The sequence below is a fragment of the Wasmannia auropunctata genome, unplaced genomic scaffold (genome assembly GCF_000956235.1).
Source record: "Wasmannia auropunctata unplaced genomic scaffold, wasmannia.A_1.0 LD336088.1, whole genome shotgun sequence".
In the NCBI taxonomy this organism is placed as follows: Eukaryota; Metazoa; Arthropoda; class Insecta; order Hymenoptera; family Formicidae; genus Wasmannia; species Wasmannia auropunctata.
This window is the reverse complement of record NW_012026802.1, coordinates 2,993,384-3,021,034: the sequence shown is the minus strand read 5'-3', so window position 1 is coordinate 3,021,034 and position 27,651 is coordinate 2,993,384. Positions and strand designations below refer to the sequence as shown.

Sequence of the window (27,651 nt, the reverse complement as noted above, 5' to 3'; positions counted from 1 at the left end):
CAATAAGTACAATTCGATATTTGCATAGTTCAAGTATTATTAGAAAATGGATAAATTTTCAAGATAATATCGAAAAAATTTGCGTTAAAAGATAATCGCCTCCGAGCTAGAAATTGTCTCCCGCGCGGCGTAAATTATTAGTAATCGAAATGTGGGTCAGGATGCGAAATATAGAGACATCGCGCGATGCTCTTCTCGCAACGTCATTGATTCCGCGGAGCGTTTACACAAAAAGCGCGCGGCTTAATTGTTCACGGGGGAGGATCCCCGGCTTTAATTAAAGGCACGCACCCTCGTAGACCTAAGTAGATGTTTTACGCGCGCCTCTTCGAGAGCCTCCTCCTCCTCCTCTCTCGTCCATATCTATTTACGGCCTCTCCCGTAGACGCGAGAAAGCCTCGCGATGGCGAGACTCTCTGCCTTCGCCCAGACACTTAATTGTCCGCAATGAGTAAGCCGCCACGCGCGCCGCACGAACTCCTGGCCTCTTCCCAGAAAGCCGCCGGAATAGGTACACGGAATATAGGAAGCGGCCGTTTATCGCGTCCGCGCGATACAATCGCGACGATAAGTAGATAGATATCGAAGGCTCGGACGCTGCCGCGATTAACCCATTAACTTATATGTACGCCGTACAAACAGGTTTTGACGATCGCGCAGAGTGATACAGCACACAACGTTTAATATTACTATATGAATTATTCGGAGTCGGCTCTACTTAATTTCGTTATCGCTATCTGCTGCGAGATGCGAGATTTAGTTATGAATTAAAGCAATATAGCCCAATAACAAGATCTCGTTACTTAACCGCGTCTCAGAGATTCTGATATTTTATTACAATAATTTGACTTTCATTATTAACTAACTTTGTAATTAAAAGCTCGCTCAAGTTTCTTCCTCGATTTCGTATATTTATTAAGGAATACATATTTCACAGATTCACGAATATAAATAAACACTTATTAATTTATACGCGCATTAAAAAGTAATCAAAGTTGAATTATTTCAAAAATATGCACAAAAAAAAACGTACGCGCGTAATCTCCGAGCGGATTTTTAATATGAGCTCCGAGCGTTTGTGATATGTATGATCCTGCGACGTATACTTATCACGTCGTTGTTCATCAACCGCTACGTGAAATGATATCGGCCTATTGTACGGGTGAAAGAGAGACGGGACGATGTATCGTGGCGATAATTGCCAGTGCTGGACTGCATAAGTAACGTAAATATCCTTTCAGCGCGCGGCTACGCAAGCATATAAATAATCGCTCGTGAGTCCCGTGGCGTGGCGTGGCAAAAAAGTAGATCCCTCCTGGCGATACGGCATTTAACGTTTCACTCGTCGTCAGTCCTCAAGTAGTCCCGCCGTTCGATGACCAGAAGAAGTACTTGCAAACGGCCTCCTCTCGACGAGTCTTTCGAGAAGTCCAAACGGGCTGGCGCGCGACGCGAGTGATAGCAACGACCGTATATGCGAGAGTATCCCGTCGGTGAGTATCGCCGTATCCGCGTATTAACGAAGAAATTAGAATGCGCGCCTTGTAAATAAAACGTTATGCACTTCCAATAATACACCGGACTGTCCAATTACCGTTGAATAATTCGCAGCTGATGGTTTTTGCATGGAGGAAAAAAATTAATTAGACGCTTATCCGCGAAGATGAATATCAATGCTCGATGCGATAGCTTCCAGTTAAACTTTCGACAAAAAACAAAATCGAGTTTAAATAAGATAGGTATACGGTCACACATCATTTTACCAGGCGCACTCTGTACAAACATTGCGCTGACATTTTTAATCTATTTCGGATCAGACTGGTCAAATAAATTTCATGAAAAAGTGATGGTTCACTGCGCACTGAAATTCTCCTATTGCATTGGAGAGAAATCCTATTATTATAAGCGGCCGCAGGTTTCCGAATATTATACTTTTAATAATTATAAAATAATGTAAGAGAAATAAAATATATCGATTTAATGTATAATGACAGGAGCAATAAATATTAAGTGGGCGAATTGTCAGCCGAACGATTGCAGCTCGCCAATCGTTTTGCGGACGTTGCGATTGTATTGTAATTTCGAGATTGTAATTTTGCAACATTATCGGTTATCCCAAGATAAGGTTGCCGCCCTGAAATAATTAATCAAACCCTGAACACGTAATGATGTGGAAAAAGGACTGAAACCGTTGCAAACGGACTTCGCACAGTTAGGTAAGCGATTTATCGCACACGCCTCTTGGACGAAGGCGCCCCCCCCCCCTCGTCTCATCCGTTTACATTATAGGTTTCTTGCGGTCTTTTTTTCTTTTTCTCTCACTTCCTCACATGCAGCCCGACTTTTCGACGACCCTGATGGTTTACGTAAGACCAGATACCGGCACGATTCTTTTAACGCCACGAAGTCGCGGCCGAGGCGGAAGATCTCACAATGGATCGCGTCGCGCGTCGTCCGGATTTAATTGACACGCCCGTTGACAGAAATTATGATTGACGACGATGAATATGTAAATCATCAGTGCTCGAGGTGCGCTAATTATGAGATTGATATTTAAAAATTATATAATATCGCGTAAAATAATTACGATATAAAATAATTATCAATAAATTTCGTACGTTGTGCAATGTTTGGAGATTTATTTCAAAACAAATTATTTCAACTTTTATTCTTGTTTTTGCACGTCGAACTATTATACAGTTATTTACGTGGCAGATATATGACGATTATATAACGCTAAATTTTTTATCATAGAAACATAACTGTGCTTTCGTATATATAGTAAACCCGTACGCAGAAAAATCGCACGAATAGAGTGAGTTCAATTATAATCATCAAGATTAATTTATGAGTCCTTTAAACTTCTTTTCAATTAATTCGTCGCGACAAACAATTAAGTTCTTATAATGCATATACACTTCTGTGGGAATCGTTTGAAATATACGTGTGACTTCATTTAGGTCAACCAATGAAATTTATGGGGTAAATGTTTATTAAGTGGCACTTGTGGCATTAAAGTCATCATCTGAGACTGAATTTTCGAGCAGTTCGAGGTCTCTTTAAGCAGCTCACTTGGTATCATTTCTTTTTTATGCAAGCATGATTATCTAAGATTTACGCGTATCACTCATTGCTTTGTTATTTCTATGAAGTAGAATGATGTAAATATTAATGCACGCAATACATCATTTTCAATATTCAGAACGCATTTTGTCTCAATTATTTTTCAGCATATAGAAAATAGAAACTGATTTTTAAAAAATCTCTAAAAATCACTTTTTTCGAATTTTATGATATCGTTTTTAATATTGGAGATAAATTTTGTCACTCTTGTGTCACAATACGAATAATTTATCTTAAATCGTTTTCTCAAGCAATACTTACGTGTATTTTACTACATTACACGTTACTTTACAAGGAAATTATATGTTACACACATAAATTATAGCCGCTACGAAACCTGTCATTAACGTGTATACGTCGAGCGTACAAAAATATAAAAGATAATTCTCTTGCTCTAATCATAATGATACTAATTATAATTATAAGCGATAGTGGAAATTGTATGGATCCAAAATTCTCAAAATGCAACGATCGGAAAAAGTTACGCTTTTAAGTCATGTTTTTAATCCAAAAGCAACTTGTACTCGATAATTGCTTTTCAAGCATCATCGATACTTCCGCTAGAGATATTATAAAAGACGCAATTAATAATATTAAATACCAAACAGTCCAACAAATCGAATCTCACTTAACCGAGCCATCGCATAACGAATTACCTCTGTATAATAATTATCCTAATTATGTGCGCTCTTACTTCACTCGACGGTTGAAATCTTACCGAAGCTACACTCCCTGCCTGCGGATGCTCGAGCTTGTAGAAGCGCTGTAACGGCGAGTTTGAAATTCTTCCCGACCCCAATGAAACCCCGCAAGGATAAATGACGATCTCCCGGTCGGTTGTGAACTTTTCAAATTACTCGTACCGTACGAAATTGCATGCGCAGAAACTCGGAGGATCCCCGATCTTCTATAAATATGTTTTGTTGGTCTTCGTAAAGGTCGCATATCATATGAATATAGAAATTATATACAGCGGCATCGCAAATATCCGAAATAAGGAGATGCAGTAGTGTATATTATACAATTATTACTTTGCGAAACATTGAGGGCTTTAAATGTTTTATTTAAAAAAAAGAGGAATATATATATATATACATATTATTCAAATATGAATTTTAGTGGACCTATATAATATTTAATGTGAATCCTCTGGGACACTCTCGGTCGAGGATCGTTGGTATAGAGCAACAGTACTGTATCGAACGGACCTCGCCATACTACATACACGTGCATTACCATATTTTTCATAAGATACAAATCTTTCAGCCCCTTCGCCCGTGCGAATCCCTCGCAATTCAACTCGGAATGGTCAGGGATGAGCGGGGGAGAGGGTACAGCCGAGAAAAAGAGGTGCAATAACGGAAGGATCGCGACTTTTTCTTCCGCACGTACATTGTCATCTTTACGGAAGGATAATATTCGAGAGGATAATATCCGAGGAATCGTGGGCGATTCATTCCTCTGAAACGAATGCGAAGTCGAATCTTTCCGATTTCGTAATGCAATATTTTGATAGATATAAATAAATATCTAGGACGGAAAATGTCAAAACTTTTAACAAATATTGTACAACAACGTTTGTAATTACACAGAACAGAAATACATCATAATTAAATTAGGAACTTGATTAAATTCTGTCGTGTATTAGCGTCCGCTTAATTCTCGACGGTATTTTAAAAAAACCGTCGCAAAGCACACACACACTAAGATGATGAAGAATATCCGAGTCGGAATATCCGAGAATACGGCCAAGTAAGATTTAAAATGACAAATTAAACCGTCGGTATATAACCTCCGTTTTAACGATATTCAGAAGTCGTCGGACGAGTGTCGGGATTTGGCTTTCTCTCCGTACGTATGTCGCAATTTTGCAATAACAACTTTACGGCTTGCATTCGAAAAACTTCCACGACACTTGATTCAGGCTATGGTCACCGATATAGGTACGTACGAATTAATTAACATCATTCTTGGCTGTAATATTTTTAAAGTACACGCTCTGAGCGCTTTCTTAAGTCCTATAATCATTTTACACTGTAATAATTCATTATGCTTCACATTGTAATTTATGTGAAATGTACATGTATCTTGACACATCATTCATCATACAAATCCGCGATTACTGAGACAGCCCGTATGTACGAATTTAACAACTGGGCCAACAACAAGTATATATTCCTTCCACATATAAAAAGAATCTTACATCTTTCAATTCTGCGTATAATTATCAGATTGCTCTTATGTATTATCAATTCTCTGATAAAGATAAAAGGCTGAGATGCAATAAAATTGCTTGTCAGTAGCTTGTCAAACCAAACTTAAGGTATTACTTTTAGCAATATTACAGATGTTATAATAATAATAATAATAATAATAATAATAACGCAAATATGATGTATGTGATCTACAGCTTTGCAGACCCTAATCGACAGCTTTGTGATAAGGCGAATCTATGCCAAGGGCGTCACTCGTCTATTGATAATTCGGACATGATAAACTAACGTGACCAATAATATTTTCAGGCAGCCAGTTCAATATTATTTCCTTAAGTACAAAAACTGTAGAAAAAGATTCAATATATACCAACCACGGCGATTAATATTTCAAATTCAGACGTTAGTTGTGAATTATTTCATGAAATAACTCGAAATAATGAGATTTTTTGGTAAACCTTCCTGCTTTGAAAATCCAGAGAGAAGGGTGCGTTTGCATCCTCGATCTATAATTGCGTTCACCCTCGTGCCGCGCGGCGCCACGACTTTATAATACTCGTTGTCAGGACGCCGGCTTGCAAAATGATCGTCTATGTATGCAAATGCCTGCAAGCGCCGTGAAATGATAATTCGACTCCAGATCGAGGAACGATTCGAAATTAATCAAGCCACCGACGAACCGTGGCGAACGTGCCGTTCCGAGAATAACTATTTTAATTCAATATCCGCCGACTCGATTCATCGAGTCAGTGTCGTCTCGTGGGTCAGGACGATATAACGCCTCTAAAAAAATAAAAATTCTCCATCGTCGCAAAAAACGCACGAAAACTAAATCTTCATGTAGCTGACAGATTTATTCGCCCAATTGAAAAAGAGAAACAGTTTACTGGTTACAATTATATCAAATAAAATTCGCCCGTTTAAGAATTAACACGATCTACTTTAACTGTACTAAGAATAACGGACGAATTTAATTCTAAAAGAAGCTGATTTCGGTTTTATTATACCTGATTTATGTGCCAAATTAGATAGCGAGGACAAAGCGTTTATGTGTAATGATCGGATTTAATAACAATTTTAATTGAAGGAAAGAGATCAGTCTTTCTTAGACAACCGAGATTATAACGAACATCATTATCTGCAAAAAAAAATGGGAACGCATTTTAAATTCGCCGCAGTTCTCCAAAGTGATATCGAGTATCGCCATATTTTATAAAAAGTAGACAGAGCTGTCGATACCCCTCACCAATTAAGCGTCTCTATCCAATGAAACGATTAGCTTGTACAAGCGGCGTGCATCGCTGGTGCTCACGGATGCAACGAGAATGCGGCACGCTGCACGCTGCAGCGAATGTTGCGCCTCAAATAGAGCCATTTACTACGCTGCTTTGAATAGCGCAGAAGAGGACATGCGTATCGCCGTATGTCTTTGGAATGAGAGCGTCATTTGAAATATTCTGTAATTCACCCGAATGAGCCGCGAAGCGCGAAAAGCACTTTTTACCGCCGTCAGGCCGCGACTCGCTGTTTTGCCTCTGACCGCTGGTACATCGTGCCCGGTATCGCGATATTCAATACTCGTGGAGCGGAAGATAACGCAATCATTGTCAAGTTATCGCGACAAATACGCGTACTACTGTACGGCTCTCGACCGACGATGCATTTTAATCGTGACAGCGATGCACTTGCCCCGATTGAGTTGCACGATCGTATAATAATACTGGCCGCTCAGTTATCATTTAATTGTGTCAATCGATAATTATTAGAGAAAATTATGTTTTTCTTTGAAAATTATTTCGGCGATAATGCGATCATGAAATTTTCATTGCATTCCGAAAGTGGTTACTTCATTTAGAAAATAAAGACAATGTTGTTGTATCCAACATTTTATTCGGTTTTCGATTAGCACAATATAATCTTTTTTAAAACAATAATTTAATCTTTTTTCACTTTTTTGCAAAATTAAGTACACTTTTATTTTTAATAAATACTCTTTTTAGCAACATTAGACATCTTTTGCATAAAAATAACATTTTCATTATTTAAAAAGTCGTTAAAAGTTTTTTTAATTTGTAAATTTTAGAACACATCAGCCTGATTACGATCTACGATCTATTCTTAATCTACAAGATTATATAGATTAGTAAAATAGATAGATAATGAAACCTTTCAGAAATTATATGTATACGTATAATTATATGTATAATATATCATCTGAATGTTTATGTATAAAAAAATATCACACGTTCATAAAATTTATTATAATGTCATGCGGAGATTTCGAAGAAAATTTTTGCTTATCGGGACAAAATATTTATTAAATCGTTTTGATCATTCGTATTCGTACAGGTGCAGATAGGATAGCTTAATTTATGAGATAATAAGACATAAAAATATATCTATTTATTGGAAGACCGTATTTTCTATTGAATTTAAGAAACTTTTTTTTTCACAAAATATATAAAGTATCAGCCTTCAGAGGTATCAAAGAAATATCGAAAATGAGATTTTTCGACAACGAGACGATGAAGCAATTTTAGCAAGAATTTGACTGAAGATTAAGATAATCGTCGTTCACGCACTGTTATAAACGCGTAAAAAACAAGAACGTGCCGTCGAAGTTGCGATGAAGAAGGATCGTCATATCAGGCCACCGGCGAAGTGTCGTTTCGGCGGAAATCCGTGCCTCGCGGAATGATATTTCGCTGGATTGGCGGGTTCCAGAAACGATCGGAGTTCGCCGCGGCACGAGTTCGACTTGCGCTCGTATCCGCTTCTACGGGAGAGTTCGAGGTGTGATCGGAATATAATCGATTCGCGCGAATTATCCCGGAGCGTCTCGCTGCCGGGTTGTCGAACAAGTCCGGTGGCGTTGCGCATAACAATTCGATCCGTATTTTCCGAAGCCCCTCGACGGGTCCAACGGCATATTTCCGCGATCCACCGGTCCTCTTTTCCCGTACCTGTTGATCGTTGTTAAATTGAAGGATTTCTTTGCGCGACGCAGCGAGTCTTTTATTTCACGAAAGAGGAACAGAAAAAGAGTATGAAACAAATCGAATTATATAACTTATCCGTTCAATGAAAATAAGAAGATCTAATTTGTCCTCATTTAAAACGCCATTCCATAAAGCCGACATTTAAGCGACAGATAAATTTTGTGTCACTATATAACGTATTCAATCATTACATGTAATACAATAGACTGCTAATAATTATTTCTGCAACTCATTGTTTATTTTATCATGTTCATTACATTTTAACAGCTATACGGATTATCCGATCGTTACCTATTTCAAAAATCGGAAAGTTCATTAGGCATCGTGTAGATTAAGCAGCGGAAGTTCGATACGTAATGAATTCTGGGCTATTATAGGACCATAATAGCTGTATCAATACAGCTGGCGAACTAAATGAACTCGCGGTGGCGCCCGGCGTTGGTGCAAACGATACGTTTGAATAATTAATCGATTTTTCTCAGCCGTCGCTTTATACTTGAGTCGGCTTTTATGTCAACTTTTCAAGAGCGCGAGCGAGAAACGCCGGAGCACCAGCTGGAGCACAGCGAGATGCTGCCTTGTTCGGGTCGTACGCGCGAACCGTTCCGTTGCGAATTGTACACAAACGGGAGAAACGTGTCACAGTCGTGCTTATACAATCCGGAGAGAGGAATATACCTCCGGCATCCTCTAAAAAGAGGTGAAAGATCATTTGTAACGCCACGCCGCACTCCATACGCGGCGTACGAATCCATCGCGACGATTTACGAGAGCGATAAGCGGTTGCCTCCACCGCGAGGTATGCGGCGATCTTTATCAGCAGACGTAAGTGAGACACATAACAGGTATAATCGCCGGTGATTGAACCACACGGGCTATCTAATCGCCGTGTGCTTCGCGCAGGGAGTTTCCGAAATGTTTCAGCTGATAAATTCGAATATCGCCGAGCGATAGCGAAAAATCTGGCGTCACGTGTTCTTAAATTTTTATCAGTCTCAATGTTACGAGCGGTCTTGAAAAAAAAAAACGAAGACTTTCCTACGTTCTTGTTGAGATATAGACGATCAAGCGAAATATTAGCGAGGCTGTAGCTTCCCCTTTCGGTACTGAAAAATTATCAATTGACAAGCTACTCTCCTAGAATTATTTCCCATCGATCAAAGGCAGACACGAAACGCCAATTAAAATGTTTCATATCTTCAGTTCATTATCGTTCAGTGGTATTACAAGTGCACATGTGCAATTTCTCGAAAGAAGGCTCGCTTAATCGAATCGAATCGAAACGCGAGTTTCAAAGCGGCGCGCTCCTAAATGTGTTTCCGGAGTACCGTGCGCCTAAATACGGAGCACCGTCCGCCCCGAGGTGAAATTCCACGAGACCGCCGGTAATTTCGACGGATCGGGGACCAGGAGATCCCCGGTCTCAGAGGCTTACTCCAAAAAACTTACCTCGGACGCTGTCACCAGGCTGTCCGCCGCAATCAGCAGCAGAAGCAACGCACTCTTTAGCAACACACGGTTCTTCATCTCGCCGCTGGCCGTCTGTCGCGACCGGCAAGGAGTCACTTCTCGACCTCTTCGCCCTCTTCCTGACTGACCCTCTTTCTCTCTCTCTTCCTGCCTATCGTCTCTCCTTCTCTTTCTCTCTCTCTCTCTCTCTCTCTCTCTCTCTCGATCGGCACTGTCGGGACACCTCAGCGACGGTACATGGCGAAGGAAGAATAATTCCTCCAAGGACACGCGGGAGGAATTTGCCCTCTTGGTCCTGCGGATGATGACGCTCGTCGAGACCGCCTCCTCCTCGGCGGTCCTCGCGATTTCTCTCGCGCGAATGTCCGCGGGCGCGCGGGCGGACGAGATCTGGACGGAAGTTGACGACGGGAGGACCGACCGGGACCGGAAATCGCGGGCGCACGACCGGGACTTTCTGTGTCTTTCTCTCTCCGTTCGCTCTCTTTGCGCTGGCAATTTGTCGCCGAGGAGGCCGCGACCACGTCGTGGCCCAACAACACCGTACCGGCGTTCGGTAGCGTCTGAGAGGCCGAGCGCACCGACAAGATAAAACTTTTTCAAAAGCCCCCGTGGTTTTCCCTCTCCTCACGCCGGGTCCGGCTCTTTCTCTCTCACCACTCGCTCTCCTCGTCCCGCGCTCGCGGCCCGACTTCCTCTTTCTCCACGTTGGATTCTCTCTCCACCAGGAGGAGAGTTCGTCTTTCCCCCTCCTCGTACTCGCTCCCTCTATCACCCCGTCTCTCAGTCCCTCTCTCTCCCACTCTTTGTATTTCGCCGACGCGATCTCGCGGGTCTCTCCCACCGCGCCGCGGATCGGCACGTTCTCTCCCTCCCCCTGGATTCTTTGATCCGCCGTCTCGCTCTATCGGGAGTCCTCTCCCGCCGATTCATCTCTCTCCCTCTCTCCCTTTCTCTCCCTCCTTTGATCCCCACCGCCACGCACGCCGGTGGACGTGTGCGTCTCCCTTGGACCAACGTCCCCCGGGATTCTCTCCTCGTTTCCACCGTGGTCAAAGTTGCTCCCTGCCGCTGTAGCCGTCATCGTCGGGCAGCGGGGAGAGACCGCTTAGGAGGCGGTCGACTCGCGGGCGAAGATCACGGCTGCACGTTTTCACACCCGCATTCTCTCTCCGCGACGTAGGGATGCTCCGCGATACTCCGATATCGCGCAGATATTGTCGGTCTATTACCGATATCGAGCATTTTTCGTATCGATATTTTGTTTTTGGCTGATTGTGAGTAAAGCTCACGGCACATAGAAAAACGTAAAGCAGTTAGACGTAAGCGATAAGCAAATCGAGCTTGATCATATAGCGCCGCTTATCGCGCGGTTTTCGCGGACTAAGTCTGCAGCAGAAAGCTAAAAGTACGATACGCGAATAAATGATATATACGTAGGTAAGTGCAATTTTTAACGGAGAAAAATATATCATCTCATTTAATCACGCGACTCTTCATACATGCAGCTTGTAAATGTGACTTATAAAATGTAACTCGATTGCATTTTATATCCGAATCATATCAGTATATCGAATCCGATATCATCGCTTAAAAACGCTTAAAATTTGTAACGTGTTCAACATTGAAAAATACACATAAGAAACACTCGTAATACGCCGATCGATAGTCTATATTATTGATATGAAATATATTCTGATTCGTTTGTCATAACTTGCTTTTAATTTGGACGTCTAACTTATCTGTAATCAATATCTAGTAGTCAAATATAAAATATTCGAAATCGTATTATAAAGTTATTTAATGTTAAAAAATGGAACAGAGAGTTCACTCTAGCGTACTAGATTTCTAAAATATAACGATAATGATACCTTGACCTTTTGTTAATTTTCCAGTGAATTTCAATTTACTGCTGTAATCTTATTACCACAACACGTTCAATTTTTCAAAGTTAATTATTGCAGAAATAAAGATAGAATTCTTTGTTGACTGAGTTTCCGAACAGATTGTTTAAAAAAAAATTCGATAAGAAATGTTATGATCGATAAATAATTTTATAGCAAATTCTGTACAAAAGATGCGTTATTAAGTTACTATGTTACTTTATGTTTCGTACAAAATGTAGCCGGATGCGAAAGACCGCTTTTAATCACCAGACCGTTGTTTTAAGGGAACATCGCTGAAAAGAGCATGAAAAAAATGACGTTTTCTCGTAGCTTCGAAATTATCCTTCCTCTCTCGCGTTTATCGTTCTCGGCAACTCGGCAACAGACGCGAGGGAGACGAACTTTTTTAAACGGGTCAAGCGTCACCAAACAGTCGCTCCGCCGTCGTTATTCGCGCGCCGTCTCTCATTCTGCGTTGCATCCGTTTTGCGGCTGTTCGACAAACGAGATGCATCTGCAGTTAGTATGCGCGCGAAATCTCTCACGGTATTCTCGATATAAATTTAGGCCGAGTACTGTCGCGCGCGTTGCCTGCGCAGATCGACGAATCGATGGAATAATTATCTTATAAAATGATCATTTGTAAAATGCTGTGGGGCAATAATTCACAGCGGAATTTGCCAAGAAAAAAATGAGAAAAGTCAAAGTTTGAAATAACCGTAAAAGAGATCTAATATCTCCTAATGATAGTCCACGATATAAGTTAATGTTAATAATTATCCTATACGTAAAATATTTCGATATTTGTAACTACTTATGTAAGAAAATATCTTGGTACTGCATGGGATTGCGTCGAAACTAAAGGAATGTTGGCCGCGATCGAACAACAAATCTTCGAACTCTCCCTGACAAGGATTAATACCCCCCGATTGTGAGATTAAGATACACGGACGACACGAATCGTGTAAACAGGCACGTGGAAGAGAATCGCGAAAGGGCGCGACGTGAACGTGGAGGCTATCATCGCAAGGTTATCGATAATACCAAAATAAATCTCAGGAGAAACAAACCCTGTTTGACCCGTTGATTTACGATACGACAGCCGTATGGTTTACAATCACACGTGCCTTTCACAAAGTATTAAGGATCGCCCCTTTTTTTTCGTATTCAAGATTTCGCATTCTGCTTATTTGCCGAATAATGCGAAAACCGCTATCGTAACAGTTGTTATACGATGATGGAATTATGATGACAGTAGCGATAACGCACATGTGTGTAACCTTTAAAAAAATAGGTACGTAATTTGTCATCTTGCAAATTAATTCTTCACTTAGGAGCAACCGCTGTTCGATGATCGTTTCGTAGACGTGATATTTCTTATTAAAAAGTGAGATTACTTTTTCTTTTCAAAAATTTACCCAAATATTCTTCGTATTTTTCCAAATTTCTCAAATTTCCACATTAAAACATTATTATAAACGTTATTATAAATAACATTATAAATTTTTGAAGGACAATTTGCTAAAACAGTTTGTTTTAATAATTTTAATTAATTAAATTCATTTTATAAATGATTTTTAAATTTGTTTATAATTTTGTGTGCCAATCTCTTAAAAATAAAATATTTAAACAATTAGAAATACACACATAAATAAAATATACATCAGATTATACATATATACACAGATTACAATTTACGATATATGTATAAACAACCAATCTTGAAATCTAATACGAATTATAGATTGTTTATAATGAATTATTCACGATATCCATATATTTGTACAGCAAAAGATTATTTTGAACAGAATCAAACGTATCTATGTGTATTACAGCGTTTTAATAAAAAAAAAACTGTTAGTTGCAAAATAAAAATAAAAAGATCGCAAAAAATTGTTCATTAACTTTCAAGTAACAAAAATTAGATTATCAAGATAAATAAAATCCGTGTAGAAAAGCATGCGAAAACTATTTAGATGTTATTTTAAATCAAAGAAGTACGCAAAGCGAATTTATTTTATCTAAATTATGAATGACACTATTCGCGCGGACTAATACAGAACAGATTGCAGATTGAAATTGAATTTACGGAACAAGCGGTCCGAATGCATATCAATCGAAATTGTTTTACTGCCTGAATTATATCATTGGCTCAAGGAAACTATTTATGGGGTCAATTTGTTTACTTGTAGATTGAAAGCTCGGGAACATTAAGATGCCGTCCCTTGAGCGTCAGGCGCTCGTTTATTTTTATTGAACGCAAAATTGTTCGCGGATATTCAGCGCATGCGTATTCATAGATCTTTTAATAGTAGAAACAATTGAGATAACTAATAGATCACAGTTTCGTTTACATTGTTTTCGAGAATAAATCGTCCGCTAATTTTCCAGTTGTCGATTTATTTATTTGCGTTCGCCAAGCGAAGCTAATCCTTAAGAGCAAGTTTAATTATAATTATCATTTATATATAAATGACACAATTATATTAAATAATTTAATTAGATGAAATTTTAAAAAATGATTTCACGCACATACACAAGTAGTGTCTTACCTTCAAAATTCATTAAAAAGAGTACGTTTAGAATATCACATTTATCATCATATTTAATTACAAATGTTTATTTTATTATCACACACGTGTTATCGATACATGTGGTTGCGTTATAAACCGTCAGTTAAACATAGTGAATAGCAAAATATACGTATCGCAACGTATCCACATCTTTGCTTGTGCGGTCAGAAATACTCTTGATTTAGCAAGATAACTACAGCCGGGTTTGCGTTTCCACGCTGGAATAATAAAATTATTAGCAATAATAAGCAATAAGAATCATATGTAATAAAAAGCCAGTCCAAATATTTCTCATTGTTTATGTAAGTACAATCATCTGATTCTAGAACTACACACTTCTTACATTTTTAGCTACATCTTCGATGCAATCGATATTATCGTCAAAATTTTTTTTTTACTAATGTTAAACAGATTGAGCATAGCAATCCGCAACTTTATACAACTTCTGTCTGCAAAATACGGGAGCATGGAACAACAACATACAGTCGGAGTTGGTTGAAACCTCATATATGTAGTTTACAATAATCTCCCGAACATGGAGCAAAGATAAATTATATTTTAATTTTTAACTAAAAATTAAAATTTCTTTTATGCTAAAAAAAATGATTTGCATCAAAATAATTTCATTACTATATTAATATATGCATATCGATGTATCATCTTTTCAGAATTAAAATCTGCGCAACGAATGTAACGAATATATAAAAGTTTCTTTCATCTAATTGTAAGATACATTTTATTGAAAGTAAAAATTTATTAAAATTATTCTTTTACCTTTTTAGACGGCCATGAAAAGATTTAAAAAATAAACATAAAAATATATATTTAGGAAAACGTCGACATAATTATTGATCTCTTTAAATCGTTTTTATTCTTTGGAATTAAAAATAACTATAAAAAATTTAAGATTAAGTATCAAATTTAAACACCATTCACAGAAACGTTTAAAATACATTACTTCGGAAGATTTTTTAGAATCTACATCTTTTTAAACATTAATCTCGATCGTGCCTATTCTGAAAAAGCTTCGATTTTATTCTTACGCGATGGTTCAATCGACGAAACCGCCTGATCAGACGAGCCCATGTTGCGTGCTCATTAATTTAATCACATTAATTAGCGAAAAAATAGGCGGCTCGCAAGTTTTCGTTATGCTCTTTTTTTAACAATCGATACTTAGGCTGCAACGAAAAATACGAGAGCTAAGAACACACAAGCTAATTAGTGTTATATGATCGCATACGACAGTCACTCATAGTTACAATAAGTAGTCCATGTATGCAAAACAATGTAAATCTTGCAAATTTTCTTCACATAACAATCTGTCGAAACCAGTTTCATTGTTAATCGGAATACAAGTACTTCCGTCTCAAATGCGCAATTACCTTATTACTGCATCGGAATTAAATAATAGATCAGCGTGTACGGCCGTGTGTGATGTAATACTATTTTATTCTCATGCAATAAACATATAGCCAGTCCTATCCATCCCTATCACAAAAACTGAATCATAGTAGGAAACAAAATCTCACTTAAGTGTATCACAAACATTGTGTCTGATGACCAGATTAATGTTACAAGAAAGAGATAGAGTGATAAAGATGAGCGTGACTAGTATATTGTTACATTATCGTCATTACAAAAGTATTAAACTTATAAAATCTACACGCAGTTCGGTTAGTTCTTGTAGGATCTGACTGCAAAAACTTGTTGAACTAATAATTCTACAATTACCGCAATGTCAATTCATCGGCATATATGCAAGAGAAATTACAAAAAGTTGTACTCAAAACGATTCAAAGGTTATTTTCTACTCTCTTTCTCAGTTATTCTCTCTACATACTTTATACTTTACGAAAATTAAAAATGTCCGAAACTGATATACTTTCTGTTATCAGATATTTGTAAATCTCCAGTTTTTGGCATAGTACAGACGTTTGTGTATCATTCTTGTGCAGAAATGCGATAATTTATTTTACGAGATTAATATATATTTTACCATAACTGATACTCTTTTTATAACAAATACATGATATTGGATTTCACACTCATACACGCAATGCGATTTTTCGTAATAATGAATTTAACACGAATATTAACAGATTAATTATATGAATAAGTGTATGCTCTTTCTTTTTATAAGGTATATATAACAATTTTTAAAAACACGATGTAAAATATATCACATGAACGGCGTTAATAACAAATAGTTAATGATGATCTTCGCAATTCATCGATACAAAGCGATAATACAATATCAATGCAATATACAACTCGATAAACTGCCATTGTAAAAATAGAAATGAAAATTATAAATAAATATTATGTACAGCTAAAATATGATATACTCATATTATAATATCGAAACACTATCTATTTACCCTCGAATATCAATGAAAACGTAATACAATGTAATTATTTATATTAATTATTAATCTTACTTGTGAAATAAAAATGCAAGATCCATTAAAAATATTATTCATTAAGAATAAAGATTATTATAATAATTATTAAGTTTTGTTGTGCTTCTCACTTGTACAGTCGCTGACATTATTAATAAATATAAATAGTATTTAAACTTTTATACGTGGAAGTACTTAACGTTTTAATTAAATTTATAAAACATATGCTTACGATAAATATAAATGCCTTTCTTCCTTCTTTAAGAAGTCACTAAAGAAAGATGCTAAATGATCAAGATAATAAAATTCGATCGAACACAAGGTTTGCACATGATCAGACTGTAAATTTTTTAACTTATTTAAAAAAAAGTACATAGGATATTCATTCTTATAATACTGTAAACGTGTGATCTTAGTGTTATGTAAACTGTCTCGCAGATAATTCCAAGCTGTGTGTTGCAAGTTTTAGTGTATATATGACGATATTAATTACATTAAAAAAAAAATCTTTCATTTTTCAGTCCTTAAACGCAATCTTATCGATAAACTTATTCTCTGGAATGCTGCGTTCATAATACTTTTGTTTCCACTTTGATATATGTATATCGTAAATCAATTTCATTTAATCGTCATTTGTTTTTATTACAATGCATCTGTTCAGTTGACAAGCACGATATTAATATAATTGGTATACGATTTCATTGTGCTAAATAATGGCAGATTAAGCTGAAAAATGTCTCAATATAGCATAACCATTTGTGAAACTTATCTTGTTATAGAAAAAGAAAACAAACGAAAGAACTGTATAGATGGAAGAAATTTTATCTTCAAAATTTTGACGAGTTAAATGATGTTACTAATTAATTAATTAAATACTTTACACTCCGTCATACAAAAGATTTGTATATAAAAACTTGTTTTTCTTTTATGAATCACACAAACTTGTATAGACAAGAGGAAAACGTGTTATAAAGTTCTCGTAAACGTGGGTTATTATTGATGCAGTTAATAAAGCGTATTGAGTTTCTCTTTTTCGTTGTTAATGCAAGATATGCAATTGAAACAATATTAAAATGAATGCAGAAATATGACCAACTCAATAATAGAAGTGTGTTTTTCGTCTATCCATAGTTCTTTTTATAAATTATGATCTTTATAAATTATAAAAGGCTCTTTACGTCTTACATGTGTACAACTGTAATACAGAGATTTCTCAATACTTGTCCAATGAAGAAACATAGAAAAGGAACCTCATTCATTTCATTCAATTCATAGCCATTAGCACAATATAAATTAAGAAGCCTAACGAGACTTAAACTTTTTCTAGTGCATCGATCGCTTCGCCGTTAGCCATTCTATTACTAGCTTTGTGTCGATGATTGTACATAGTCTGCAGAGGTACATGAAGCAACTCCACAATCTGTATAAAGTTAGGCTCTGCAACAAAAGTAAACGAAACAGCAAATTAGCGTTACACGAAATTTCGATATTGACAATTTTTCGAGCGAACCAAGTATTTATATGAGTGAGATCGAGCGATATCTTACCGTTCTCCGCTGTAATATATCCATGTCTAATTAAGAAGTCAAGGGCAACTGGTACCGAAGTAGTTTTGAAATGTGGGGACAGTATCCTCTCTAAGCATTCACTAACGGGGAGTAATTCGAAGGTCTCCACTTCTCCGTCACTATTGTTCGGTACGAAGTCGGGCGGCAGTTCAAGATCATATACAAATTCCGTGTTGGGAAACAGACCCCTCTCACTTTCAAAGAAGAACGACACGCAGCCGGCGCTCTTGAGCTTGGCAATAAGATGGTTCGGAATACCAGCCTCTTCGCCGGCCTCCTTAATCGCGGTCTCATTTATACCGTAACCAACACTCAAACCACCGCTCACCATACTATCCCAATATGCCGGCCATGTCTGTTTGTTCGGACTACGCTTCTGCAACCATATTGACAGGCCCTTGACAGGGTCCATTACGTAGCCGTTTATGTCCACTCCATATTTCCGAATTCCAAATAAACCTGTCGTTTCAAAAGGCTCATATATAATGTACCGCAATTAGGACATTTGCTTATCTCACTTTCGCTTTTGTACATACATGTAGCCGAGCGATCCATCTTGAACAGCGGTTGTGTATTAAACTGTGCACGCACTTCATGGCATTCCTCCCTCCAGCCTCGTAATGTTACAAATTTCCCACCGGCCATCCATTCCCTCAACACTTCATCGACGCGTGCACTTCTCTCAGTGTAATCCCGAAAGGCTGGATTTAATTGCACATATTCGGGATGCACTTGAAATACCTTGAAAATTAAAATGTCACATTATATAGATGTCTAAGTATTTACTTGTGAAAAAGAGGGTGAAATGAACTCACTTGAGGATAATTTAATATCTCTCTCATCACATCTGGACGAACAAGTCCAACTTGCTGTCCGTCGACAACAAAAGCCCTGCATTCTCCTGCATGTAAACCTAAGAAATAAATGTATTCCTCCATAATTTATGTAAATATTATAATTTCGTTCTACATGTCATGAATAAATATTACAAAAAAAAGAAATTACTGAGTGACTTTGGAAAATCATGTTTGAAAGAGAGAACAGCGCGGAAAGCAGCAAATTTGTATATTTTATACAAGACTCGAAATGTAAACTCAACCAGGTAGCTGCATTTCTCTTAGAAATGAGCTATTCATCAAAGTTTGCGCGATATAAAGCGATTCCCCCTCCCCGCCCCCAACCAAGCGTACCCAAAAAACAAGCGTTAGGCGTATCTGTCATTACAAAAAAAACGCAAGGTGAGATTTTGGAATAGTTATTCCGCGAAATAGGCTCTCTCTCGTGTTTCGCCGTGTGACGACGCAAAAGGCAACGGGGACGCGGCGGAGGCGCGCGCGCGCGCGCGCGCGGCCCGTCGATAATCAACGTCCGCGATACGCGTTCGGGATCCTCCGTTTTTTTTTCTCTCCTCCCTATTATTTTCCTTCCGAAACGCGAACGGCAAATATACACACACGACACAAGCGAGATCGATATTCTCGGCGCGAACGGGCGGCCGCGTCGTAGCCCGTCGACGACGCGGCCGGGAGGCGCGTCTCCCGGGGACGAATACGCAGCGGCGCGCGGGCACGGCCCGTCGCGTACGCTTACCTGACAGGTAGAAGCAGTTGAACTTGTTCGCGAGTTTCATTAAACGTGACATCGGCTTCTTATCGTTATCCGCCATGATGTTACGTCGTTGTCATCCGGCCAGCTGCGACGAAAACCCTGGCATCGAGCACATAACGCGTGTCAAGACTGGCGCGCCCGGAGGGAACGTCGGTGGGTATCTCCGCACTTACCTACCCGCGGAGCAGGACTGTTGCGCCCTGCCGGACGCGGCGGCGCGCGCCGCCGATTGGCCGGTCCGCCGGCGCCCTCGCCGCGCCGGCCAATCGCCGGCCGCCGCTTCGCGTTACCCCGACGCCGCCGCCGCTACGCCGCCGCTCTTCTCCTCGTTCAATCGCCGCGGCACCGACGAAGACGAAGGACGCGCGATATAGAGGGACGCGAGAATTTCGATTGCGGAATCACAAGCGGAATCGATCTCTGTCGCCGTCGCCCGCCTAAAATCAAACGTAAATCATTTAATTATTTGTTTCAATTTATTTGCCTTCTCTGCTAACGCTCCCTATATTATTTTCCCCGAGAACGAGGCGTAGATACGAATTATTTGTCGCGAGCGAGCGTGCACTCGGGTGTGTCTCTCGGAAACGACGCGGTCTTGCCTGTCGCAAAAAGGTCTCGAAACAATCGAAACGGGTCTCAAAATCGGCAAGCTCTTAACGAAATGTTCCAAGATATACGATCGAGGAAGTCGTTTACTTTCAAATCGCCGGCTTCTTTTGCGCAAGTAAACGTGCGTATAATATATACCGTCGAATTTGAGAGACGCATCAAGGCTATCGCATACAGTCGAATACAAAAGTCTACTCACTCACGATTTTTTACTTTCACGAGGTTTTTGCGCGTTTTTTTTCCCTTCTATTTCTCTCGGGAGTATTCTGCGGCTCACGCGAGCCGAAAGAACTGTGCATTTATAAAATAGCGGCGTCGTAACGGCGTTACAACATTCTTTAATTATGCAGTTTCTAGAATAGTTTTTTTTTAGTTTTATATGTATATGCATTACATAGGAACCGGTGTAAGTATAGGAACTTCGCAAACTGCGTCATTTCAAATTCTCGAACGCGTACAATACCATACAAAAGTATATTTTCTTATCTGAACGAATTCTATTGTTTCTATACTTGAAATTATATATATGTTTGCTTATCGGAAATGAGGACTTATTACTTGCACGTGTACCTGATGCAAGTTTAATTTTTGATAATAACGAATTACGAGAGAAACACGTACATGTACGAGGAATATTCAATTAATTAATAATTCGATTTAACCTAACTATATTATATTTAACTTAATTATATTAATTATAATAAGTTAATTATATTTTGTTAACAAGAAAATTGAAATAATTCCTTTGTTATTCGATATATCGCGAATCATATGTAGAAAATTTTGCTGCAAATTATTCCGCCGCGGTTGAATTAATTAACATATGTAATCGGAGTTCGGTCGCGAGGTCGCGCCAAAACGAAGAACATAAATTCTTTCCCGACTACGAAAATTTTTCTTTGTATCAAATACCCGATCTCGTATATGTATAAAAGAAAAACGATTTTTCGAAGGAAACTTTTGCCCTTTGTTTCTACATCGCAATACTCCCGACGGATAAAAATTTGTCGGGAAAAGGAAGCATCTTTCTCGCTGATTGTTGGTATTTACCTTACGAACAAATTTCTACATCGCTCCACTGGGTGTCACTACAAGTTCCACCGACTGTCGAGAGACGCGTTTCACCGTGGGAGCAGAGTGGAGTGGTGAGGGTGAGAAGTGGCGTGGTCAGGTGGTCGGGCGTCGCGTTCGGGGTTGCGTCCTGCCGGTTATAATCATAGTCGAATAAAATAGTAAATTATTTGCAATGTCAGAAGCATCGGAATCAGAGTCGGAGTACAATTCGTCCGACGAGGAGGTGAGTGTCACGACTTCCGCTTACCGTGCGTATCCTAACCTCGAGATCGTGCGTATCCTAACCTCATTTTATTCACGTGTCGTAGCTACAGGAGGCCCTCGCGAAGGGATTACTGAAACCGGGGCTCAACGTTGCGGTCGAGAGTGGCAAGCAGTCCAAGAATTGCGTCGTGAGTAATTGTTTTGTCAGAAATCAGCTGGAGCACATTTTGGAGTTGTTACCTCGGGAGACATAACCTAACCTAATCTAACGCAAAATTTTTTTCCTGTAAAACAAATCGTAGAGTCTCATGAAGCAAAAATTGGACGAGATGAAGCTGGACTTGCCGTGGATCGAGAGGCTGGACATGGTAAACGCCCCCGCACCGTTAGCACCGGAATTGGCGCTTCAAATGCAGGAGCAGGAAGTAAGGCGGGCCAAGCAGTTGCAGGGAAATAAAAAGTTACCTCAGTACAAGCCGTCCGAGGATCCCGTCCTGAATGACTTTCGTAGAGAGAACATGTTCCACCGTCAGGCTCAGGGTGCCGTTATGGATGGCATGAATAGATTAAAGAAGCTCGGCGTACCAATGTCGAGGCCGGACGATTACTTCGCCGAGATGGCCAAGTCCGACGAGCACATGCAGAAGGTGCGGGAGAACCTGATGAAGAAGCAGGTGATAGCGCAAAGATCGGAAAAGGTGAGGCAGCTGAGGCAGCAGAGGAAGGTTGCGAAGCAAATGCAAGTCGAGGCGACACTAAAGAAACACGCGGAGAAGAGAAAATTTATGGAGGAGGTTAAAAAGTATCGCAAGGGTGTACGGAAGGATCTCGATTTCTTGGACGACAAGAAGAAACCACAAGGTAGACAGCCGCTGAATCGCCGAACGAATCCGAAGGCGCAATTAAAGATGAAAATGAAAAATGCCAAATATGGTTATGGAGGTAAAAAGCGCGGCAGCAAATGGAACACGAAGAGCAGTTCGGCCGACGTTTCCGAGTACAGACGGCCACCGAAACCGGGTGAAGGCAGAAAAGGAAAAGGTGGAAAGGGAAAGCAAAGATTAGGCAAGAATCGTAGAATGCAAATGAAAACAAAGAGGAAGTCGTAAAGGCTGTAAGTATCGCCAGGGATAATAATCATATATTGTATATCACGTTATATGATTATTATTACGTTTTTTTTGTATTAAATTATATATGATAAAAAATAAATTACATGATACTGTTCACTTTCCTGTCTTACCTGTCATCCAAAGATTTGGCGAGACATCGAGAAATTTACGACCGCGAGTGTCAATTTTTTTTTCCGTAATTAAACGTAAACTTTCGTGCAATTTTATTCCAAAAATGCTGCCACATTCACATTTATAAATGCGTCATGCAAATTCACGGCATGGGCTTCATTTTTGACATTACGACGACGTGATAATTAAATAAGCGATATTGAATATTTTGTTTGAACAATAATCAATAGCACTTTATTTACGCGTGAATCGACTCTGTCGACGACTTTTGAAATTAGAATTAAAGCTTCGCGGCGAATCAAGCGTATAGCACCGCGGGAGAGAGTTTCCCAATTGAAAACCGCGACAAAGAATTATCTCCCTTAAATTTCCGCCTGTACAATAGCGGGAAAGAGCGCGCCTCGACGGTGAAATTCGCGCTGCAGAATTCGATCACCTAACACATGTCCCGCATTAGACAATCCGTTGTATGTACACACGGTGCTACACGCGTAGGATGCCGATTACATCGTCTATTACACCCTCCCGTGAATCGTGCGCACCGATACACACGTATGCGAACGCGCTCTCGTGATGCTCCTCATTCCCCCGTGCGAAGCGGTCCGCCGTTTCCGCCGGCTATCGGTGGTTGATCCATCGATAGCTATATCCCGACATCGATAACGATCCGGACCTGTCGTCGTTCCTCTTGTAGACCGGGTCTATCATTTGGACGTGCCTTGGCGGGCGCGGATTGAAAATTCGACGGGTGCGCCGTACATGCACGTGCAGGAAGCGTATATGTATACTAGGTGATCTAGGAAGATGTCAAAAAATTTAGTTTCACATGAGTTTATATTGTATAAAATGAGACGAAAATTCAATTGAGGATTTTTTTACTATTTAAAAATAAAAAAGAATATTAAAATGTCATTTTTATTCTTTCCTAGATTCAGATATAAATATGAAAAGACTTTAGATTTTCCAAAATCCTAAATAGAATCTTTCAATTAATTTTAGGACGAGGCGTATATTTATATTAACTAATTGTTATTTTAACTACTCACATTCTCAAATAGAAATTAAATGGATATTATAAATTATAAATTGTGAGAGTTATTTTGAGTAATAATGATCAAATTTGGGCATATACCCATCTGGCTTGGTTCACCCGGTATGAACGCGCTTCACGTATACGTCGATGTTCGGGATTGTCGAAGTACGAGGCGGTCCGCAGGATACTGGATAATACGCGTGATTGGGCTCTGAATGTATACAACTTGTTATTTGACGAGCGGAAATACCCCGTTGCGAGTTGCGTACATAAGGTCGGTATCCTCCGTCCACGGTCCTGGTTGCATGCACGTTACATGTACATATATAACACGTGCATCGCATTACGCAAGGTGCGCATACGTCGCGTAATTATACATAGCCCTCCAATCTTAAATAGATGTATATAATTATTATTTTAAAAAATTAAAAACTTTTTAAAAACAATAGCTCTATATATATATATTAAATAGCGTTTATTATACGTTGTTAATTGTACGATTATGTGAATTTAAGATGAATTTGAAATAATTGTTGCAGAATGTTGCGGAATTTGACTTTCTATTAAGAAACAATTTTGTGTAGTTAAATTCATGAAATTTCTGCGCAGTCCTGGGAATCTACAGTTTATTAGTTCGTATTGCATTTGTATATTATCCAATAAACTTTAATATATTAAGTTTATTAGATAATACAAATGCACATAATACAAACAAACTTAATAAACATATTAAGTTATATATATATATATATATATATAACTTAATATGTTTATTAAGTTTGTTTATATGTATGTGATAAAAATGAGATAAATTTTAAATAATAAACTTAATATGTATATATATATATATAATATGTATATTAATTAATATGTATATATATATGTTTGTATATATGTACATATATATATATATATATATGTACATATATACATACATATATATATACATATTAATTAATATACATATTATATATATATATATACATATTAAGTTTATTATTTAAAATTTATCTCATTTTTATCAAATCTAATGTAAACTCAATATATTAAGTTTGTATTAGATAAAAGTAGAAGGATTCAGATACGTGAGGTAAATTTTCGAAAACGTTTTTTATTGCGCGTTCGCCGCGGGTTATTATATTTAAATCCCGGCAGCATTCTCTGCGATGCATTGTTCTTCGTTCCGGTTGATGCGAGCGCTCACGAGAGAGCCCACTCTGGGAATCCGCTATCCGAGTAACAGCTGTTTTCCGTCCCGGCTTTCGACGTGTTTTCACCTTTTTTTTTTTGCGCGGTCCGAATCTAGGCAATTACATACGTGTCAGGGGTGACGTGTGCGTGCGTGTATAGTCGGTGCCGCCTGTTGGCGCTACTCGCCTTCTTATTCTGTCTGTCCCTTCTGTCTGCATTCCGTGCGCGGCGTATGCTCCGTTTGACGCGCGTTCGAACATCCGTAAAAATGGCGAGAGGTCTCCGGATCTCGCGGAGAATAGATAGGCGAATCGATAGGGGAGTCGAGCGGGAATTCATTTGGCGTAGCGATGCGTCTCTGAAATCGGCCAGGGAAATGGGCAGGGAAATCGTTCAATTCCTTTCTGTTCCTGCTCCAAGATACGAAGGGATAAATCCGTGAACGCGCCCAATTCGGCCGGCCGTGTCTGTAATCTGGCGGGGAGGAGGATCGTCATATTTATAGCCGGGGACATACATATATATATATTTCCGGACTTGTCGCGATTTTGCGGAATAAATCCGAGCTCCTCCTTTTTTTTTATCCCGCGTGCATTCGCGCGCGTACATATGCGCATATACGCATGGGAGGGGAAACGTGTGTGGAAGAGAGGTATTCAGACGAATATGGGCGCGCATCTCGCGAGCAGATATTTGTATTGACGACAACTGCAGCGTGACACGTATCCTCCGTCGGTTGCTAATGGGCGAAATTTGTTTCGCCCCATTGTCTGCGGGCGATTTGGCCGATTTCAAATTTACTGAAACCGTTACATATCGGTATCTATATACGGCCGATTGTGCGAATGTGTCTGTACACCAGACGGCAATGAGCCCACGGAAATGTGACGCGTCGACGATTCAATATCCATCTCAATTATCCGTCCCCGATATAGCGCTTCCTAAAATGATCCTGCGTATTACAGAACGTGGCGCTCTCGATCGCTTAATCGATATTCATCTCGTGGTTTACGATCGTCGCTAATTGATCGGTTGCCTCATAACGGGCTTTGTAAAGAGATTCGCACGTCTGGTGAACACTGGGAAGCTAATAATTATAATTTTGATTTTTTTTTTTTCGGCGAAAATTAGATCGACGATTGGTGCATTGTTGAATTTATAGTGCTTTCGACGTTTTAACGTTTCGTACTTTGCTTACTTTCGCGGTATCAGCGCGGTATCGTGTACGATCGAACGGAGCGACCGGAATTCGCGGCGGACTCCGCTTCTCGCGCCGCTTCTCGTCGGCGGAAATAGCGGGCCCACGTGCTTTTCGACGCGCTAACGAGCTTTCGGGGAAGCGTAAAAATCGCTGCGTTACTCGCGCGTGCATGCGTGCACGCGCGTGTGGCTCGGGATAGTTTACGGGAAATAATACAGTGTTGCCATGGTAGGCGCGCCGTGCGGGGGATAGTTGGCCGTAGGGTACTTCTGCGTGCTCTCGCACGGTGTGTACCATAAAGCTCATAGTAAATCGACTGTGCAACCCGAACTCTCGTGTTGCACGCGTACGTGGAGTGAGGAGGAGGAAGAGAGAGAGAGAGAGAGAGAGAGGGAGGGGGAGAGAGGAACGGGAGAGGGTTACGCGCGGCGGTGGTGCAGTAAGAGGCGCGGAAAGGGGTGCTGGATGCGGGGCCGCCGCGGAGAGGGAGATGGGGAAACCATTATTGAAATGCAGTAAATGGCCGTGAGTTTCAATTGCCCCTGGGTGCTTCCACTATGCCCTGCGAAAGAGCCGTAAGCGTGAGAGGGGTAAGAGGAGGCGGACAGGGAAAGGCGCCCCCTTTCTACCCGCTATATACCCCTTTTGCCGCTGCACCCTGCGCTCCGCGTGTCTGACCCGCTCTCCGCCGCCGCGGATGGGAGAGAATTACGAGCGCTCGCCCATGATTCCGCCCTTGTCGGCACGCGAAAACATACGGCAGTCTATAACCGACCGATAGCCGTCACCGATTGAGACGATCAATGCGTTTCAGTTCGCTTCTTGCGGGGCTGAGCCGGGATTGTCCCTAGAAAGTGCCTCTCGAATCCATTCGCGACGATTTGTTTTGACATGAAATCTTGACGTATATATTCAGTGTGCACTCCTAGTGTATGCCAACAGACAGGTATATACCGCGCGGATGTCCAACTGGGCGTCTAAGAATAGCCATTGTGTAGCCGCGCTGTACGGCAAGGAAGAACTTCTTCTAGGAAGGATAAATCGCGTTGACATTTATTCTTAGACACGCTTTCATACGCGCCTCTCGTGTATATATATATATTCGAGAAGCAGCGTTCGACGGAAATGTCGTATACCAAGGGTTGAATCTAAATCTACTCTACCATTCTGTTTTATGGAATCTACTCCGTGCGGTACGGATCGATACGCCGGATATATGAAACTTTTTAAATTACACTTTTTAAACTACATCG

At 39.7% G+C, this 27,651-nt stretch overlaps 3 protein-coding genes and 1 pseudogene across 3 annotated transcripts in view; 2 read left to right on the top strand and 2 right to left on the bottom strand.

Moving 5' to 3' along the window:
- The window catches only part of LOC105448281 (basement membrane-specific heparan sulfate proteoglycan core protein), a 159,685-nt gene extending 149,730 nt beyond the window's left edge, over positions 1 to 9,955 (bottom strand). Inside the window, exon 1 of the mRNA XM_011686781.1 lies at positions 9,785 to 9,955. Within this exon, the coding sequence (XP_011685083.1) occupies positions 9,785 to 9,862 (78 nt within the window). The 5' untranslated portion in view covers positions 9,863 to 9,955. The remainder of the gene's footprint in view (positions 1 to 9,784) is intronic.
- The window catches only part of LOC105448286, a 275,446-nt pseudogene that overhangs the window by 15,645 nt on the left and 232,150 nt on the right, over positions 1 to 27,651 (top strand).
- On the bottom strand, positions 14,296 to 20,021 carry LOC105448283 (uncharacterized protein YJR142W). The gene is made up of 5 exons (XM_011686785.1): positions 19,825 to 20,021; positions 19,050 to 19,147; positions 18,771 to 18,975; positions 18,214 to 18,693; positions 14,296 to 18,103 (listed from the first exon to the last, which is right to left on the bottom strand). Exons 1-5 carry the CDS (start codon positions 19,898 to 19,900, stop codon positions 17,979 to 17,981), a joined length of 984 nt encoding a protein of 327 aa, XP_011685087.1. The 5' UTR covers positions 19,901 to 20,021; the 3' UTR covers positions 14,296 to 17,978.
- On the top strand, positions 21,561 to 22,911 carry LOC105448284 (probable rRNA-processing protein EBP2 homolog). The gene is made up of 3 exons (XM_011686786.1): positions 21,561 to 21,748; positions 21,834 to 21,917; positions 22,032 to 22,911. The coding sequence occupies exons 1-3, from the start codon at positions 21,698 to 21,700 to the stop codon at positions 22,836 to 22,838; spliced, it is 942 nt and encodes a 313-aa protein (XP_011685088.1). The 5' UTR covers positions 21,561 to 21,697; the 3' UTR covers positions 22,839 to 22,911.